This window comes from Silene latifolia, chromosome 10 (assembly GCF_048544455.1).
Source record: "Silene latifolia isolate original U9 population chromosome 10, ASM4854445v1, whole genome shotgun sequence".
Classification (NCBI taxonomy): domain Eukaryota; kingdom Viridiplantae; phylum Streptophyta; class Magnoliopsida; order Caryophyllales; family Caryophyllaceae; genus Silene; species Silene latifolia.
In genome coordinates this window covers 44,043,684-44,062,837 of record NC_133535.1, presented here as the reverse complement: position 1 = coordinate 44,062,837, position 19,154 = coordinate 44,043,684, and the positions used below count along the sequence as shown (strand labels likewise).

General features: G+C 36.8%; 1 protein-coding gene across 1 annotated transcript; it reads left to right on the top strand.

The window, feature by feature from the left end:
• The first annotated feature begins 4,978 nt into the window (after window positions 1-4,978).
• LOC141605565 (pleiotropic drug resistance protein 1-like) lies at window positions 4,979-16,432 on the top strand. The gene is made up of 22 exons (XM_074424392.1): window positions 4,979-5,736; window positions 6,871-6,991; window positions 7,284-7,372; window positions 7,513-7,597; window positions 7,687-7,846; window positions 8,084-8,160; window positions 8,255-8,308; window positions 8,418-8,508; window positions 8,869-9,170; window positions 9,276-9,557; window positions 9,651-10,128; window positions 10,519-10,761; window positions 10,846-10,959; window positions 11,046-11,164; window positions 11,405-11,734; window positions 12,765-13,055; window positions 13,162-13,245; window positions 13,338-13,471; window positions 14,233-14,460; window positions 14,557-14,728; window positions 15,156-15,410; window positions 15,892-16,432. Exons 1-22 carry the CDS (start codon window positions 5,408-5,410, stop codon window positions 16,165-16,167), a joined length of 4,314 nt encoding a protein of 1,437 aa, XP_074280493.1. The 5' UTR covers window positions 4,979-5,407; the 3' UTR covers window positions 16,168-16,432.
• The last annotated feature ends 2,722 nt before the right edge of the window (window positions 16,433-19,154 follow it).

Genomic DNA, 19,154 nt, shown 5'->3' with positions numbered 1-19,154 from the left:
CTGGAAAAGATATGTGTTAATATGTGGGTCAAGTATGTTGGAGTATGTGTCCTCAACAATAGTGCGATCACATGATTAAAAATCATAATTAAATCTCATAATAAGAATACGTAAGGGATGATTCATTAATATAGTCAACTGATCAACATTAATCAGTAATGATTGGCTAACTAGAGTTTAACATTACTGTCGTTTGACGGTGATGATCAATTGATCCCTTAAGGTCACAACCATAGGACAATTCCCTTAATAGATAAGTTGATTAATTGTATGTCGATACAAGTTAATCAATTCCTTAAATTTGAACAATTCATTTGTGAGTGAGAATATTTGTATCTTATTGTAATTTGATTAAATAAGATTTATTTTAGTAATTAAAAGATTTCATTACTAAAATTCATTATTGTTTGTGAAACAATTAAATTGAGAATTATTTATAATTGAAAAATATTGTGAATTATATTAATATAACCCGTTTTATTAATTGTAATCATGTATTACTAGTTAGTTTGTCACGAGTAGTTTATTTGTTATAAAATGAAGTTTAAGGGATTAAATATGCATTGAAAATAGATATAGGCATGGTGTGTGACACATGACCTACCAAATTACAAATGACAAATTACAAAAATAAAATGGAGGTCCATTTTAAGTATAAAAACCGGTTGGTATAAGGGGTTAGTGGGTGATGATTTTATCATTAGTTTATTGCATGCTTAGGACATAATCATTACACCTTAAGCATGCCTTAAAACCCTAGGACCTACTCTAACTTGTGGGTAAGAACAAAAGGGAGTCTTGAAAACCAAAATTTTCCCTTCCCCACAAACACACCCAACCGGCACCCCCTTAGAAAGATAAGAAGTTATTCTTATTTTTCTCATCTCTCTAATTCTTATCATTCTTAATACATCTCTATCTCTCTAAAATAGTTTTAGAAACTCTAAAAATTGTTCATCTTTATTGTAATATCATCATAAATATTATTACTAGAGTAGTAATACATATTATTAGAATCATTTAAGGATACTAGTATATTAATCTAGTTAGTTAATATATTAGTTTAAGGGTATTGTTTTGGGTGCAACTAAGATGAGTGTTTCTATACTTCAGACTTGAAGATCTTGGAGGATCATCCCAATGTAGTAAGCTCAAGATCTAGATTTGGAAGGAGTCCAAGTCTAGTGCCCTAATTTTCGGCCCATATGAAATGTAAGAAAATCATTTTTCTCCTCATTTTGTTATGCATGCAACTAAATCCACTAGTATATAAATTATGGGTAATTTATCAAATGATTAGATGAGTATAATAGGGGTATATGAACCTAACAAAGTATACAGCTTGACGAACTACCGTGAATAACTACTTCTGATCCATATTAGGTCGGGGTGGGACATTATCATTCAAAATGAAAAAATATAATTGAATGTTTAAGCAAAACTCATTAACACCAAACTTAATAATATTATGAACAAAAACTATTTGATGTTGTATTGTTCCGACGCGAGCAAACCCATCATATTTTCGTGATGGCAACGGTGAAAAAGAACGAAAAAGAAAAAGAAAAAGAAAACTAATAGAAAAAAGACATAGAAAAACAGTTATGTTATAAATAATAGAGAGTTATAGAGAGAATGTAGAGACTAGAAAAGTATCAGCTTTATTCATATGAAAGAGTTCTACAAATCCAAACTTACACAAAATGTAAGAATGACTCCAAAATTCCAAAGAGGGGCAAAAATTCCAAGACTTTGAAGAGGAGAATTTTTTTAGTTTTAGTTATTTATTCGTGATAAATTGAGAAAGTAATCACGTAAATCAATTACTCTAAAAACAAAGATTAACATTGTTTTAGTATAATTAATCAAAACATGATGATAAAACTCAAATAATTTTCTCATAAACTTCTTGATTTAAAGCTTTATTTTTGAGATATATAACTAAATATAGCTCTCTTAGGTTAAAATGGAAAGTAAATAAAGTCCAATCTCAAAAGGATAAAAATCAAGAAGTTGGACTGGAGAATATTTATGGAAATTGGGATATAAGAATAAGAGTTCTAAGGAAAGAGATGAAGAAATGGGGTAAGTAAACCAAGAAATTAGAGATAATTAAGAACGATTTCTTATTTCTAGTGCTTCCTTACTATTTTAGAATATTTTCTCCCTCTAAACATGTTTGTGTGCTTCATCTAAAAATGGTGTGTGTGAGAGAGAGAGAGAGAGAGAGAGAGAGAGAGAGAGAGAGAGAGAGAGAGAGAGAGAGAGAGAGAGTAGTGTTGCTACACATCCTCGCTCAAACGATTGTACCGAAAAACAATAGTTTGACCTAAACCTGTCAAAACCTGACCCACCTGTAAATAACCCGCAATAACCCGGTCTTTTCAACCAAACCCAAAAGATATCTGAACCCGTTTTGACCCATAAACAGCGGGTCAAAACCCGACCTATAGTGGGTTGACTGTTGGGTCAATAGAATATATCTTCCTTAAAATTAACTATGTCAAAATAGGTATTGACTTATAAAATTTTGAAGAAAAATATGTATATATATCACTTCATCATCTTAACCACATGCTACCTCATCATCTCGAAGTGCGTGCCACGATATCACTCTCACCGTATTACTTCGAATCGCATTCCATGCTAGCACAGTCACCTCGGACCGCGTGCTATCCAAGTCAATATTGCATGTCATCACCTCGAACCACATGCCACCTCATCATTTCGAAGTGTGTGCCACACCATCATTCCCACCGTATTACGTCGAACCGCATTATAAGTCAGTGCTTCCACCTCATACCGCATGTTATCCAAGTCAACATTGCCACGTCATCACTTTGAACCACAATCACTCTCATCGCATTACGTCGAACCGCATTCCACGTTAGCACTGCTACCTCATCACTTCGGACCGTGTTCTATCCAAGTCAACATTGCCACGTCATCGGCCATCACCTCGAACCACATGCGACCTCATCATCTCAAAGTGTGTGTCATGCCATCACTCTTACTGTATTACGTTGAACCGCAATTCACGTTAACACTGCCACATCATCACCTCGCTCGGCGTGTTATCCATGTTAAACACTGCCACGTCATGAGCTTGAGCCCGCTGCCACGTCAACATTTCCACCTACCTTACCTTGTCGAACCGCACACCACGTCATCCCTGTCATCTTATTTGAGCCTCAGTTTTGTACTTTACGAGTTATGAAGATAATGATGATGAATTGATGATGATGAGTGTTGGCGGCGATGGTGAGAATGATGACAATTAAGATTGCTAAAACGAGTAGAGGAGACAAAACATATAGATGGTAGACATTTTGTCATAAAAGAAATTTATAAAAATGCGAGAAAAAGTTGTTGATCGACCTGTTTTTTTTTTTTTTACCCGAACCCGACCCAAAACCTGTATAGACTTGGCCCGTATTTTAGCCAACCCGCATTACACCCGAACCCGAAACTACCCGATACGTAACCCGTCCGTTCGACCCGTTTGACAGGTCGAGTTTGACCTCATACTAAGAATAATTTGAAACTAAAAACCTACTTGCTATTCAATTTGAATACATTCTATTTCTTCTCGTCTCCCATTCTTCCCAACGGTCTAGATATTATCCCGAGACGATCTAGCTGTCACAATTTTATGTAACGAAGGATAAGGTGTGAGATAACGCGAAAGTGGTGATTAACCCCTATAACTTTAGCCAATTGTGAGATTAAGCCCCATATCCTACAAATGTAGTAATTAGGTCCCATAACTTTGATAAAAAGTGAAATTCAACCCAATTTTTTATTTTCAACAATTGCACCAAAAAAAAATTCAATTTCATTCATCAATACAATTTATAAGTATACAATAAAACTTATTACAAATTTTAAATTGTGTATGCAATTTATTATACATTGTTGGAAACAAATATTTGAATGAATTAAATAAAATTAAAAATTTGTAAACGTACTCTCATAGTCTCATATGTATGTGAATTATAATAAAATTAGTAAAAAATATTAAAAATATTCTAAAAATTGTGTTACTAAATTAAATAAATACTTTAAAAATGTTAATAATTATTTAGCGTACAATGAACTTATATATAATATGATTTAATAATATGATTTAAGTTGAAAAGAGAAATTGAGTTAGATTTCACTTTTTGCCAAAGTTATGAGACCTAATTACTACATTTGTAAGTTATGGGGCCTAATCTCACAATTGGCTAAAGTTATGGGGGCTAATTACCACTTTTGCGAATAACTAAATATTTAAGTAAAGTTGTTAGAGACTTAGAGGTAATGAATCATCCATTTCTTTTTAAAAAATGGAGAGAATCTTCACCTTTATGTACATGACAACTTGTTGTTTTAAACCAAAATCAAAAGAGTCATTTACCAGCTCTACCTCTCAAAACTAGCTAAATTATGGAGGATTACTAAAATATTTGGGATGTTTTCATTACGGTTCGAATTCTCTCCATTTCCTCAAAAGAAATGGACCTCTATTTTTTATAAGTAGTCCAGATCAAAACTTGTGATGATTCAATAGTTATAAAATCCTTTCATAAAACTAAAGTTGTAGTAAATAAAAAGAGAAAATATATTAAAATATAAGTATATTAAAAATAAAATAAAAAGAAAGTAATGGAGAAGATCCAAATTGCTTTCATTCTTCTAAGGACTTTATAAAGATGGTTTAAAATGATTACAAGTTGACATAATAATTGCCGCAAGCCATCATTGATTTTTTTTTTTTTTACCCTTTTACAGTTCACTATTGAGTATTGACAAAAACAATCAACAGTCAAACTCAAGTACTCAACTAATCCCTAATTTTATCTATTTTCTGAACAATTCATTCATACCGTTAAAATTACGTCTTTTATGCAAGTCATATCTTGCAGTTGCAGTTGCACATTGACAAGATACGTCCTGGAAAATACAATAAAGTTAAAAACCAACATTTTAATATCATAAAACTAGTCAAATTTGGTGTCCCATATTATAAATATATATAAATATTAAAACTATCTTTATGTTCAAATTTCTCATATCATCATCATTTCATTTCATTCTTGTCCCCCTCATCCCCTCTCTCTCTCTCTCTCTGACTTTTGTTCATGCAAAATCCCACCCAAAAAAACTTCCTGAGTATTGCTCCAAATTTTCTGGGTATTAATAATTTTATAGAAAGTTTGCAACTTTGATTTCTTACTTGATATTTTATACCAAAATAATTCTGGATTTTGCTCCAAATTTTCTTATTTGATATTTTGTACCAAAAAGTTGTGGGTTTTGCTCAAGATTTTCAGGTCATTGACCAATTAATAAAAAGATAGTCAGAACTGGGTAAACCCCGGGGTAACAATAATTTCAAGTAAATTTAGTTGTTGAAATAAAAGAAATGGAGACAAGTACAGCAGATTTGTATAGAGTAGCAAGTGTGAGATTAGGAGGAGGATCATCATGGAGAAATAGTGGAAGAGATGTATTCTCAGTATCAGTACATGATGAAGATGATGAAGAAGCACTTAAATGGGCTGCTCTTGAGAAATTACCAACTTATAATCGAGTTAGGAAAGCTATTTTTAATGATATGGGTGGTCCTGCTAGAGAAATTGATGTTGATAAACTTGGTTTTGATGAAAAAAAAGAGATTTTGGAAAGACTTGTTAGGATTGCTGAGGAAGATAATGAACGATTCTTGCTTCGACTCAGAGAACGTATTGATAGGTACGGAGTATCGTATCATATTCCATTTCCTTTCTTTTATTATGGTTGGCCTAATCATGTGTGTATTCCATTTTAGTCTCTTCCATTCAATGTTGTTTACCATTTCTATTTTAGATGTATTTCATAATCTAGTGGCCAGTGGGGTTACCATCCCCCTTCCTCCGCCACTGCTAAAAATAATACGAGTAGTTAAGAATTTACTCCGCCACTGCTAAAAATAATACGAGTAGTTAAGAATTTACTTATTGTGAACCATAAAGTCGTATATTTACAAATTTTATCAAACAATTGATCTGATTATAAGTTTTACATTCATAATCTTATCAACTATTGAGACAACTTGGTGTATGTGGGCTCAGTGTGACTGATTCATTGGTTTTGTCATATACTCCTATCAAATTTGGCATTATGTGAATTTTGCTTGTGAACAAAAATGGGGTTGAAATTCAACTTTTACACATAGTCAAAAGTGGTATGGACTCTCCAAAAACAAAAACAAAAAAAAAAAAAAAAAAAAAAAAAAAAAAAGTGGTATGGACTCGCTTTAAAAAAAAGTGGGCATAGAATCATGTTTAAACCAAGAAAAAAAAAGTTATTTTTCTTTTAAATAAATCTTTAGTTTTTCCAAATGCCTTAAATTACCGACATTTGCAACAAAAGGAGGTTGTTTCCGTATGACTCAAAATGAAAATTGCGTTATAGGTTTTTGGCTCCATTCTAAAATTCAACGACATTAGTCTTTGGCTCCATTCGAAATGGAAATGGAAATGGACTTATGAGTCTTTGACTTATGAAATTGATTGATCATGGTATGAGTTGACTGCCAAATTCAACTGATGGATTACCATTGTACAAAGACTTGAACTACTTATTATCTTAATGTGAGGTTAAGTTTTGATTTTTGGATGTGATAGCATTATGAGGTTTAGTGCTAAATTAGTTTGTAGTTAAGTTAAAAGGAGCCATTTTGATCCAAAATTCAAATTCCTAATTAAAGAAATACCTAACTGAAGTTTGTCTTAATATGTAAACTTCCAATACAATGACAGCAGTTTTTGCTTGTAAGACTGTATTTTGTATGTTTAAGTTGCTATTTTTGGATCAAATCTCAACTTCGAGTTTATGTGTATTCAGGGTTGGAATTGATATACCGACAATTGAAGTAAGATATGAAAATTTGAATATCGGAGCACAAGTTTTAGTAGGAAGCAAGGGTTTACCTTCCGTCTTTAATTTCTTCACCAATACAATTGAGGTAATCAACTGTTTTTCAGGTTGTCACTTTGTTCACATACTTGTTTTACCTTATGTGACTTTCTCACTTCAATCGTACCAAATCTTATTTCGATACTTGAATACTTCACGTTGGTTTCATGTTCACACTCGACTTCCAATTTGACAATACACTTCATTTTAGGTCAAAAGTATGAAAATTATTCACAAATAGCCGTGCCCGAGCATAGTTTGAGTAACATACATAGTCCCTATTATTATCATGACTTACAGTTTATGACATTTTGTGTTTATCTTTCTGTAACATCTTGCAGGGTTTATTGAATCTCCTCCACATTCTTCCAAATAAGCGAAAACCATTCGCAATCCTTCATGATGTCAGTGGAATTATCAAGCCCGGCAGGTGAGACATTCGATAAGCTAATCATGGTTAAATGAAAAGAAAAAAAGAGATTTATATATATTGCTAAAAAGTGTAATTCTTGACTGTCAAAAAAAATTTCAATATTGTGATGGTGGAACTAATGTTAATTATCCTTGCAGGATGACATTACTTTTGGGCCCTCCTGGCTCTGGTAAGACTACATTGCTCCTGGCTTTAGCTGGTAAACTTGCCAAAGATCTTGAGGTTAGTTGAACGTTTTCATGGATTTGCTTCTAAATTAGTTGTTTTATTGTAAAAAATGTTGCTCATGTCTAAAACATGGATTTTTGTAGTTTTCGGGAAGGGTAACATACAATGGACACACAATGGATGAGTTTGTTCCCCAACGAACTTCGGCATATATCAGTCAGCATGATCTTCACATTGGAGAGATGACAGTGAGAGAAACATTGGCCTTCTCTGCCAGAGTTCAAGGGGTTGGAACCAGCTATGGTTAGTATGACACACTGCATTATCTCTTCTTTAGTGAGTCTTGTATGAGACCATCTCGCTTGCGAGAGCACGTAAAATCCTTGTGTAATCCTTATTTAATTGTAGGATTACGGGTTGTTCTCACATATAAGACCGTCCAATTTAATTTTGATTTATGCTTCATAATAATAGCTTAATAATGAAAGTGGGACTGTGAAGAAAAACTACTAAGCTCTTTTATGGTCACGATGTTTGCAGACATGCTCGTGGAATTGTCGAGAAGAGAAAAGGCTGCCAATATTAAGCCTGATCCAGATATTGACATCTACATGAAGGTGAGAGAACTGTTAATTCGCACTAGATGTTCTGAAAGCACAAATAATTTATTGTGTGCGTGTATGTTCTAATTGGCATTATTTTATTAATCAGGCAGCTGCAGTTGAGGGACAGGAAACAAGCGTAGTTACTGACTACATTCTTAAGGTAATGACTCAGAGTATCTCTGCTATTCTAAATATGTGTCCCTTTATTTTTGAGATTAAAAACTACAAACTCTAGCAATGGATTCTCAAATGCTTCCTACAAATTACAGATTTTGGGACTGGATGTATGTGCTGATACACTAGTAGGGAACGAGATGATCAGGGGTATTTCTGGGGGACAAAGAAAACGGCTTACAACTGGTATGTATGAGAAATGCTTCACCATTTAACAATTGAAGCTCTCCTTATATTTCCACATTAATTAGTGCTGTATGGTTACTCGATTTTCTTTTATTCTGGATTAGGATAGAATAAAGCAAAATTGCTTATTTTTCTGTCTTCACATCTTTTTATTGTGAAGCAGTATTCCTTCAATGCAATTTCCATTACGGGTCATTTGTGGAAACAGCCTTTCTTGTGTTGTTTACACGTGTCAGACTACATGCATCCGACCTCCCTTGCCTTACTATTTGCCGGTTCTCTTGAGACAGTACGGTTATGTTGCTGTTGTTGTAATTAGTGTGGCATGTTGCTTAAATGTTGGATCTTGATATTATACAGGAGAGATGCTTGTTGGACCAGCAAAAGCACTTTTTATGGATGAAATATCAACCGGGTTGGATAGTTCAACAACATATCAGATTGTAAATTCTATCCGACAATCCATCCATATACTTAAAGGAACTGCCGTTATCTCTCTTCTCCAACCTGCTCCCGAGACTTATGATCTCTTTGATGACATCATACTTCTTTCTGATGGACAAGTCGTGTACCAAGGACCCCGTGAACATGTCCTCGAGTTCTTTGAATTCATGGGCTTCAAGTGCCCTCAAAGGAAGGGAGTTGCTGACTTCTTACAAGAAGTATATCTCCTGCGTATACACTCAAATTTGTTGTTTTTCTTTGCAAACCAACTGCGCATCTTTAGCTATTGTTTCTTATGTAATTTTGGTGGACATTTTTAACAGGTAACATCACGGAAAGATCAAGAACAATATTGGGCTCGGAGAGATGCACCTTATACCTTTGTGACCGTGAAGCAATTTGTGGAGGCTTTCAAGAGATTTCATGTCGGTAGGCGACGTGCACAGGAGCTTGCCGTCCCATATGATAAGTCAAAAAGTCACCCTGCTGCCTTAACAACTGAGGAATTTGGACTTAACAAAAAGGAATTGCTTAAAGCATGCTTGTCTAGAGAGGCACTATTGATGAAGAGAAATTCATTTATCTATGTTTTTAAGTCTGTCCAAGTGAGTATATCTATCTGTCCTTCAACGTCTCCCTTTGAATTCTAATAAAGTTGATTGATTACAGTATCTAAAGTTATCTTGTTTTTTTTGCAGCTTGTTATCACGGCACTCATTACCGCAACATTATTTCTGAGAACTCATATGCACAAGAATTCTGTGCAAGATGGGATGGTTTACCTAGGTGCCCTTTTCTTCTCACAAGTACAGATTCTGTTCAACGGGTTCTCGGAGCTGTCATTGACAATTATAAAGCTCCCTGTGTTCTATAAGCAAAGGGATTTACGGTTCTACCCCTCTTGGGCATACTCCTTACCATCATGGCTTCTCAAAATCCCAATCTCAATCGTAGAAACAGCCATATGGGTGATAATAACTTACTATGTTATGGGCTATGACTCAAACGTGGGAAGGTTCTTTAAGCAGTACTTGGTCCTCTTAGGTATTCACCAGATGGCTTCGGCATTGTTCAGATTTAACGCGGGGATTGGAAGAAACATGATATTAGCAAACACATTTGGTACTGGAGCCCTAGTTACACTTCTCGTGTTGGGTGGTTTCATATTGTCACGAGGTATGTTTCTAGCAATCAATAACTCATAACTCAGACGGGCTAAAGCTAGACCTTCAGAATTTTCTCAGACTCCTATAGTTTAGGCAACAATCTTAGCCGTCTAATTTCTAAAGCTTAGTCAGAGTATTGAATAGTGTATATGACGAGAAAATGTGGATCCACATAATGTGTTAAAGAACTTTGATTTGAGAGATAAACTGAATATTGTATAGAGTCTTGATCGATTCTTAAAAATGAAATAGCAAAGAGTGTACTATTTTTATATTTTATTGTTGTTAAGTCTCATGAGAGTCGGAGTGATAAGGAAAGTCGTAATAATCTGCATTTTTTCCGCTGCAAAGTGTTTTGCTTGATGTATAAACTTTACATGGTAATTTCTGCTTATCTCAGAAACTGTGAAAAAATGGTGGATATGGGGCTACTGGATCTCTCCATTGATGTATGGGCAGACGGCTCTTTCTGTGAATGAATTCCTTGGTCACAGTTGGACCAATAATGGCTTAGGAAAAACAGTACTGGATGCTCGTGGGATCTTTGCACATGCGTATTGGTATTGGATTGGACTAGGAGCTCTTGTAGGATATGTTATTCTGTTCAATGTGATGTACACAATAGCTTTGACATATCTAAATCGTAAGTGCCCATCGATCAAGACAGTTAAAGTTTCTACTGAGATTGTGATTTTTCTCTCATGGTTAACAACTTTTTATGGTGCAGCAATTGGGAAGCCTCAGCCAATTTTGTCTGAAGAGGATTTGCAGGAGAAACAAGCTAACTTAACTGGTCAAGCCATTGAGCTGTCATCGAGAGGAAGACGATCCTCTGGCTCTGGTTAGTCATTTAACCAAAAGAACTGCAGATTACTGTCTGTTTAATTTCATCATACTTACTAGAAATCCACTATACCAAATTTTCAGGAAGAGGGGGAGAAATTCAAGAAGAATCTCAACGAAATGGGCAAAGAGGGATGGTTCTTCCTTTCCAGCCTTTGGCTATTACCTTTGATGAAATCAGATATTCAGTAGATATGCCTATGGTAATTTTTTTGTCCAACATTTTTCTTTTATCATGATAAATTGTGCATTTGAGGTGGGTTGAAGTATTTCTCTTCATTTATGATGTAGCAGTTCGTCAATGCAATTCCCGAGTCTCAATGTAATTTTCAATTTTTCATTTCTCGATGCCATGGCCAGAGCCTTGGAAGCATTGGGTAATGTTGTCGTTGATGATGTTTTGTATCTAGTTTAATCCTAAACTATTATGGTATGATTTCCAGGAAATGAGGTCGCAAGTAAATGAGGATCGCCTGGAACTTCTTAAGGGCGTGAGTGGCGCATTTAGGCCAGGAGTGCTGACAGCACTGATGGGTGTTAGTGGTGCTGGGAAAACAACCCTGATGGATGTGTTAGCAGGGCGGAAAACTGGTGGATATATAGATGGAGATATTAAAATCTCTGGGTATGAAAAAAAGCAAGAAACATTTGCTAGGGTTTCTGGATATTGTGAGCAAGCAGACATTCACTCTCCGCATCTCACAGTCCACGAGTCCTTGGTCTTTTCAGCATGGCTTAGGTTATCCTCTGACGTTGATGCAGAAGCAAGAAAGGTAAAAATAACAAATGGATAAATTAGCAAGTAAGTTAATTAAGTTTTGGTGCTCATGATTTGGGTTTAAACCGGTGGGCATCAAAATCGCGTTGTGTTTCTTTTACACCAGAACAACTAAAGTACTTCATTTATTTTTGGGTTTTTTGTCAAAAACTACCTTATATTTAGGGGTATTTGTAAAAAAACTACCTTATATTATTTTTCTTGTTTTAGACTACCTTTGTTTTCTCATTTTTTGGTCAAAAACTACCTACGTTGAAAATATGGCGAGATTTGGTCGATTTAGTGACATTAACCTATCTCACATGACTTTCTTAACACCAAACAACAATGATCAACTGCGTCCAAACCAAAATTTAACTTCAGATAAGCAAAATTAATGAATTTCTCATTTCAATAATAACTACAAACATCTACTAAAGTTTAGCGTAAGCACTTTATGACTTCCCAAAATTGGGCCTTAGTAAGATTAAAACATAAAAGAGTCATGTGAGATATGTTAAAGCCGGAAAATAGACCAAATATGTCTAGATTCTTAGCGTAGGTAGTTATTGACCAAAAATAAAGAAAACAAAGGTAGTTGAAAACAAAAAAAATAATATAAGGTAGTATTTTTACAAATACACCTAAATATAAGGTAGTTTTTGACAAAAAACCCTTTATTTAATAGAAATATTTATAATAGTTGGGCCTCAACCATCACCTTAAGGTTTTGGTTGAGTTGGTTCATCTATCATGGTATCAGAGCCAGTGTGACCGTAGGTCACGGGTTCGAATCCTGGCAACCTCAAAACACCTCAAAAACTCGAAGTGGAAACCCAGCACACGGTACGGGGGAGCCGGTGCACAACTAACCACTCTTCAAGCCCGATGGGCATTTGAGTGAGGGAGCGTAATAGAAATATTTATAATAGTTGGGCCTCAACCATCACCTTAAGGTTGGTTGAGTTGGTTCATCTATCATTATTTTTATATTTTTTTTTAAAGTTGTTTTAGGCTCTAACCGGAGGTAAATCATCTTGTTGCAGACATTTGTAGAGGAGGTCATGGAACTTGTAGAGTTGGACTCTCTAAGATATGCACTTATAGGACTTCCGGGAGTAAATGGTCTCTCAACCGAGCAGCGAAAGAGACTAACAATAGCCGTAGAACTAGTTGCCAACCCTTCTATAATATTCATGGATGAGCCAACCTCAGGGCTTGATGCTAGGGCTGCTGCCATTGTGATGAGGACAGTTAGGAACACTGTGAACACAGGTCGAACAGTGGTTTGCACTATCCATCAGCCAAGCATTGACATATTTGATGCTTTTGATGAGGTTTGATTCATTACAACCTGAAAATATCATTAAAGTATTGTAGTTTAAACCCTAACTTTATTGTATAGAACTACAGAGATTCATATCTTTATTTGGTAAATTACAGTTGCTATTGCTTAAGCGAGGTGGAACGCAAATATACTTTGGTCCTATAGGCCGCCACGGTTGCGACCTTATCAAGTACTTTGAGGTGAGGGATACTGAATTCTTAAATTTTTTAATCTGTATTGTATATTATGTTCATTCATTAACGTGAATGAGCCGTGTGTTTGCAAATTGAAGGGAATTCGTGGAGTTCACAAAATCAAGGATGGCTATAATCCTGCAACTTGGATGTTGGAGGTAACATCAATGGCTCAAGAAACTCAACTTGGTGTTGACTTCTCTGAATTATACAAGAATTCAGACCTCTACAGGTAATATATCCTATACCCGCCTCATCATTATGTCTTTTCGAGGGCATGTGTTACACATTGCTTGCCAAAACAAGAATTTTCAGTCTCCAGTGGAGTCAAGGACTCACTTTGGCTCTCTAGGTAGCCCCGAAACAGAGTCAAGTACAATTCAAATTATATAGTATATGCTAGTTAAATTAATAATAACCCATATTCAAACATATATTTGATAATCATGGTTTTATCATGAAAAATCTTTATATTACACCATATGGTATCTATATTATGACGTTGAAGTGTCCTTGAGTGTCTACGGACGAGCGTCCAAACTTGAAAAATATTAATAAAATTTAGACACGGTTTGTCAAGTGTCCGACACGTATATTCCATGTGTCGTGCTAGTGTGAGCGTTGGACATGGACACGCTAGCTGATAGAAGTGTCCGTGCTTCTAGTTGGCTCTAAAATGATTGATAAAGCTAAAGGACTCAGTAAACTGTGTGTGCTTTCCATATGTGAGATAGTAGTTGGTTGATACAACTCTTGACACAATTTTTTTATGGGCATATTCAAAGCAGTTTCTGATTTTTTCTCAAAGTGGCAAGGCTGCTTACATTGACCCGTACGCCTCAGCGTATACAAGAGTTAATGAGGCCCTAGGGCAATGTTATTGTTGTATGTTTTTGGTGAACAAGCGTGAATTATGATTTCTGTCTTGGAATTTTCTAAACTGAAATATATTTTCTAGGATTAATTCTAAAGTTATACATGACTATGTTGCAGGAGAAACAAAGCTACTATACAACAACACAGTATTCCAGCTCCAGGATCAAAGGATCTATACTTCCCCACTCAATATTCACAGCCTGTTCTGACTCAATTTATGGCATGTTTGTGGAAGCAACATTGTTCGTACTGGCGGAACACTATGTACACTGCAATGAGACTTTTTTTCGCAATCTTTGTGGGAGTCATGTTTGGGTCTATCTTCTGGAAACTCGGCTCTACAACGTAAAACACTAATTCTTTAAAATTCTTTACTTCGTTATTTTTTGTAATAATCAGCTGAATGTATGTAACTAATCTTAATGTCCCCTAATATTACAGGAATAAGCAACAAGCTCTTCTAAATGCAATGGGTTCAATGTATACGGCAGTTCTATTTCTTGGCATTCAAAATTCATCCGGAGTTCAGCCAGTTGTGTTTGTCGAAAGGACAGTTTTTTACCGAGAGCGAGCTGCAGGAATGTATTCCGCTCTTCCCTATGCTTTTTCACAGGTATGGTTACCCTGTCTATCTCAAATAAGCCAAATTTAAATTTTACAATTGATGAGTTTTATAAAGTTTTTACCATCACAAATTGTTGTATACTACAGGTTTATCACAGCCCTCTAATAATAAGTCCAATACAAAGACTTGTTGAAAAAAATGTGTTCCTCATCATTATAAAGTATTAGGCTGCCAAAATAAAATAAAATAAAATTTTACATAAATACGAGGAAAGTTATCTTTTTGGGTTACTCTTCTTTTGGTCTAGTCTCATAAGTCATACTATAGGATTGTCCCATACGAGAGTAGTAGCTGATAGTCAACTGGTTTTGCTTAAGACCGCCTCATTGTACATGATGACTCAAAAACTACTTAACACGATAATAGTAAAGGTCAACCTTCTCATGAGTAATAATCATATAATTGATGAATGCAGGTCTTAATTGAGATGCCTTACTGCTTTTTCCAAACCGCCTTCTATGGAATCACAGTGTACGCCATGATGGGATTCCAATGGACCGCGGCAAAGTTCCTTTACTACTTGTACTTCATGTACTTCACCTTGCTCTACTTCACATACTATGGCATGATGTCTGTTGGCGTTACCCCTAATCCTAGCATTGCTGCCATTGTTTCCTCTGCGTTCTATGGCATTTGGCAAGTTTTCTCCGGATTCCTTATCCCAAGACCTGTAAGTTCACTTACATACATACCTTTCTGTTGTTCTATTTACCTTAATAGATTGCTTAAAACTCGTTTTCATAAGAAGTTTTTGTGAAACATGTCCCATTTTATTGAACAAAGCCTGTCATATTTGGCACATGAGTTTCCGTTTCCGAATATTTTCAGAATGTGGTAGTTGACAGTTTCTTATTCTGTGATAGTTTTAAATGCTCTGTATGACAATTTTATACTAAAATGTGACATCTTTAACATGTAACTCATAATTAGTTCGCAAACAAATGCAAACTGGTTTAGTGATAATAATATAATCATTGAGCAGTGGTGTTTATGAGCTAGGTTTTAACAAGTCCGCATCAAAAGTATTGTTGTAACACATTTTACTCCCAAAATCATAATTTAGTATAGAAGTTCTTCAAGCAAAAAAAAGTTTTGCAATTTCGTCAGTAGAATTAATACTAACCCGCAAATAATGTAAAAAAATTCCGCAGAGAATGCCGGTATGGTGGAGATGGTACTACTGGCTGTGCCCCATTTCATGGAGCTTGTACGGGTTGCTAGTGTCCCAATTTGGTGATCTCGAAATCACAGTGATTGATTTAGAGGGAGATTTGAAGGGACTAAATGTGAAGCAATACTTGCATGCCTATTTTGGTTATGAGCGCGACTTCTTAGGGCCGGTTGCCGGAGTTATTGTTGGGATTAACGTTCTTTTCGCTTTCGTTTTTGCGTTTGCTATCAAGACCTTTAACTTTCAGAGGAGGTGACGACAGTTCCTTAGGATGATGCATATTCTTTGTAGATGGTATATGAATATATACATATAGGCTTTAGTTGCATTGTTAATATTCATATTTGTATTTTTCGGCCCTTTTTTTTATGAATCAAATGGAAAGCTAAAACTGTAATTTCTGACTACTGGTGAGGATTTTAATATAGTTAACATATTTAGAAACTGGGACAATTAAGTTCCATGTGCAGAGATGAAAAACTTGGTTGCATGGTGTATACAATTCTGCTATTGCTATGAAATGTCTTATTTGGATTTTGGATGTTCATTGGGCTTTGTGGTCCATTATAATACTTATGTAATTAGATTTTCCTCATGAGATGTACTATATATATGCCCTTCATGAGATGAATAATACCACTGCGATTGAATTTCGAGTGGGGATCCTCTGTCCCATTTGGTGTCCCAATGTATGTGTCACTCCAATCACCTTCTAACACATCAACAAATTAATATAATTATTGTAATATTTTATTTTGCAACAAGTGATGTGTCAAAAGTTAAGTGGGGTGATCCTTACTGTTGAATTTCTCCTTATATTATCTCTCTACATTTTCCTCTTTATCTTATTCTATAATACGTTATCCGCACGAACGTGTAAGATATAGATAAGCTTTGTGTTTTATTGCTTGAATAAAATCGATGATACATCATGCGTATTTATACTAATACAATCAATGACGGTATCCTTATTCCTAATTCTAGTTTAAGGAAAACATAAACTCGAATTGTCCTAAAGTAAATCAAATAAGAACAATTAGGAAATAGAATTGTTCCGGGAGTAATTCCAGAGCAGATATTTGTTACCACTCGTAGCTTGTAGAATGAGGTCCTTACTTGAATCCTCCTTTCGGTCTCCTGAAAGGATGAACAAACTGAGGGCTCGGCTTTGGGCCGAGCGAACTCACTCCGACGCTCAAGTCAGTAAACTTAAAGGGATAAGTTGTTACTTGGCTAAATGTATATTGTAGAGAGATAAGGAAGATAATACCAGATGAATAGTGATTCTTAGGTTAAATTGTGGATCCTTTCCTCAATGAAGGTTGAGGAGTATTTATAGACTTTTCACCTTTTGTCACGTAGTGGCCAAGTGGCCAAGTGGCTAGCAGGTGGAAAGACCGATCTACCCTCGGCCGATGGACCTATGCCGGCCGCCGAGGGTCTTGGATATGAGTACGCAGAGATATGTGCCCCATTTGGCTACCGGTTGCCATGCCGAGACCAGCCGACAGCCGATGGTCAGACGCATCGGCTAAGTTTGTCTATGTCGTTGACTTCTTTGTGGATATCTTTGACCTTGCTCAATATGTTGACTTGGTCAGCGGTGCAGAATATGCCCCATCAATTTGCCCCTAGCGTAGTCTATGCCGTGGTATGGGCTCCGATGTATGTTTGAGCGTATATTCTGCGTAAGTAATTTGTAAAAATTTTCTGCATCGGCTTCTTCTATCTCGGCCTGGTTCTTATTAGGCCGTACCATATCCCCCCTCCACATGGATGTGTATAGGGCATCCGATGTGGAAAAGAAAGTGACGCTGGCCGAGACCAGGGTTGAGAGTGCCGGTTGTTTTTGATTGCCCCGGCGCGCTACCTAGCTTGGTTGATCATGTGGCGGCGGAGAACAGATGCTTGGGAATTTGTTGAGGAAGGTGAATAGGCGGAGAGATGTGAATGGGCGTGTTGAAGACGCTTGGTCACTGTTGCATTGATTGACGTTCAACCGTTGCAACGATTGACATTCCGTGGTTGCATGTCCGACACGTGTCCGCACGCCGATTGGCCGACGTTTCATGGGTGTTCTCTCGATTGGTCCTTCTTCATGGGCTTTTCCTATAAATAGGGGGCGGTTATTCCGTGAAATTGGCCACCAATTTCATTCTCTCCAAAATTTTCTTCTCTCTAAACTTTCAAGGGGTTCTTTGTCTTCTAATTTTCGAGTTGTTACTCGGCGAGCGTTTTTCTTCAAGGTAAACAAACAAATTTCTTCACTTCTTATTTTGTTAAGTAATCATTGCTATCATGTCTTTCGACGCGGACTAGCACTTCGCGCCGGGGTTCCCGTCGCGTCTTGATGGGGAGGGGATACTAGATGCCATCCCGATAAGGTTTGGGGGCCCTAGGTCTCCTTCTCCCGTAGTTGATCCACCAATTTTGGAGGAATGGGAGGATGAGGATGATGATGCATGCTGATGATGATGAGAGGACTCCTTCCGATGGTGAGAGGCCGTCTATCCCGGATCATGGCGAGGCTCGCACGATCGGTCTTGACCGTGTCCGGACTAATAAATTTGCCAGCTGTTCCGGTGGGACTCTTTTCGGAGGCCATTTCTCCTTCGGTGAGGGGTACAAGATCGTTATCCCTGAGGAGGGTCAGGCGGTCTGTTTCCCTCCCCCGGGTCACATCGGCGTGTATATCAGGCACCTGGAGTATGGGCTCCGGTTTCCTTTGAATGGACACGTCATGGCCATCATCAAAGCTATGAACGTCGCTGTGGCCCAACTGCATCCGTTGGCCATGAGGACGATAGTCGGCTTTGTGTGGCTCTGTCTCTTTAGGGGGGAGATCCCAACAGTTAACTTATTCCGCCGCCTTCATCATCTACGGCCGTCAATCGCCGGTAAAGTGGGGTGGTACAGCGTGCAGACGGAGCCAGGCTTCGTCTCCGTGTCCAAGCTTACTTCTTGCAAGGACTGGCAACGGCGATGGGTGTATGTTCAAGTGCCGGAGGACTACCCATTGCCTCGGTCTTTCCAAAGCCCTGTTTACTTGCGGTGTGAGAACCGGGAAGAGTATGAGGAATGTATCTCCCGGGGTAAAGTTAAGATGGACGCTTCGATGGTCCCTCTTACTGCGGATGAGAAGCGGGCGATGCAGCTGTTTGATGCCGAGAAGGGATGGCTGCCCCCGACTCAGATTATTCTTCAGGATGAGCTGCTTTGCCACTGATAGTAGGAAATTTGTCG

Bases quoted from the DNA above. Each gene is read 5' to 3' on its own strand.
- LOC141605565 (XM_074424392.1), top strand. From the start codon at position 5,408: ATGGAGACAAGTACAGCAGATTTGTATAGAGTAGCAAGTGTGAGATTA. The intron at 11,735-12,764 runs GTAAAAATAACA...ATCTTGTTGCAG, and splicing joins TTGATGCAGAAGCAAGAAAG to ACATTTGTAGAGGAGGTCAT. The intron at 13,472-14,232 runs GTAATATATCCT...ACTATGTTGCAG, and splicing joins AAGAATTCAGACCTCTACAG to GAGAAACAAAGCTACTATAC.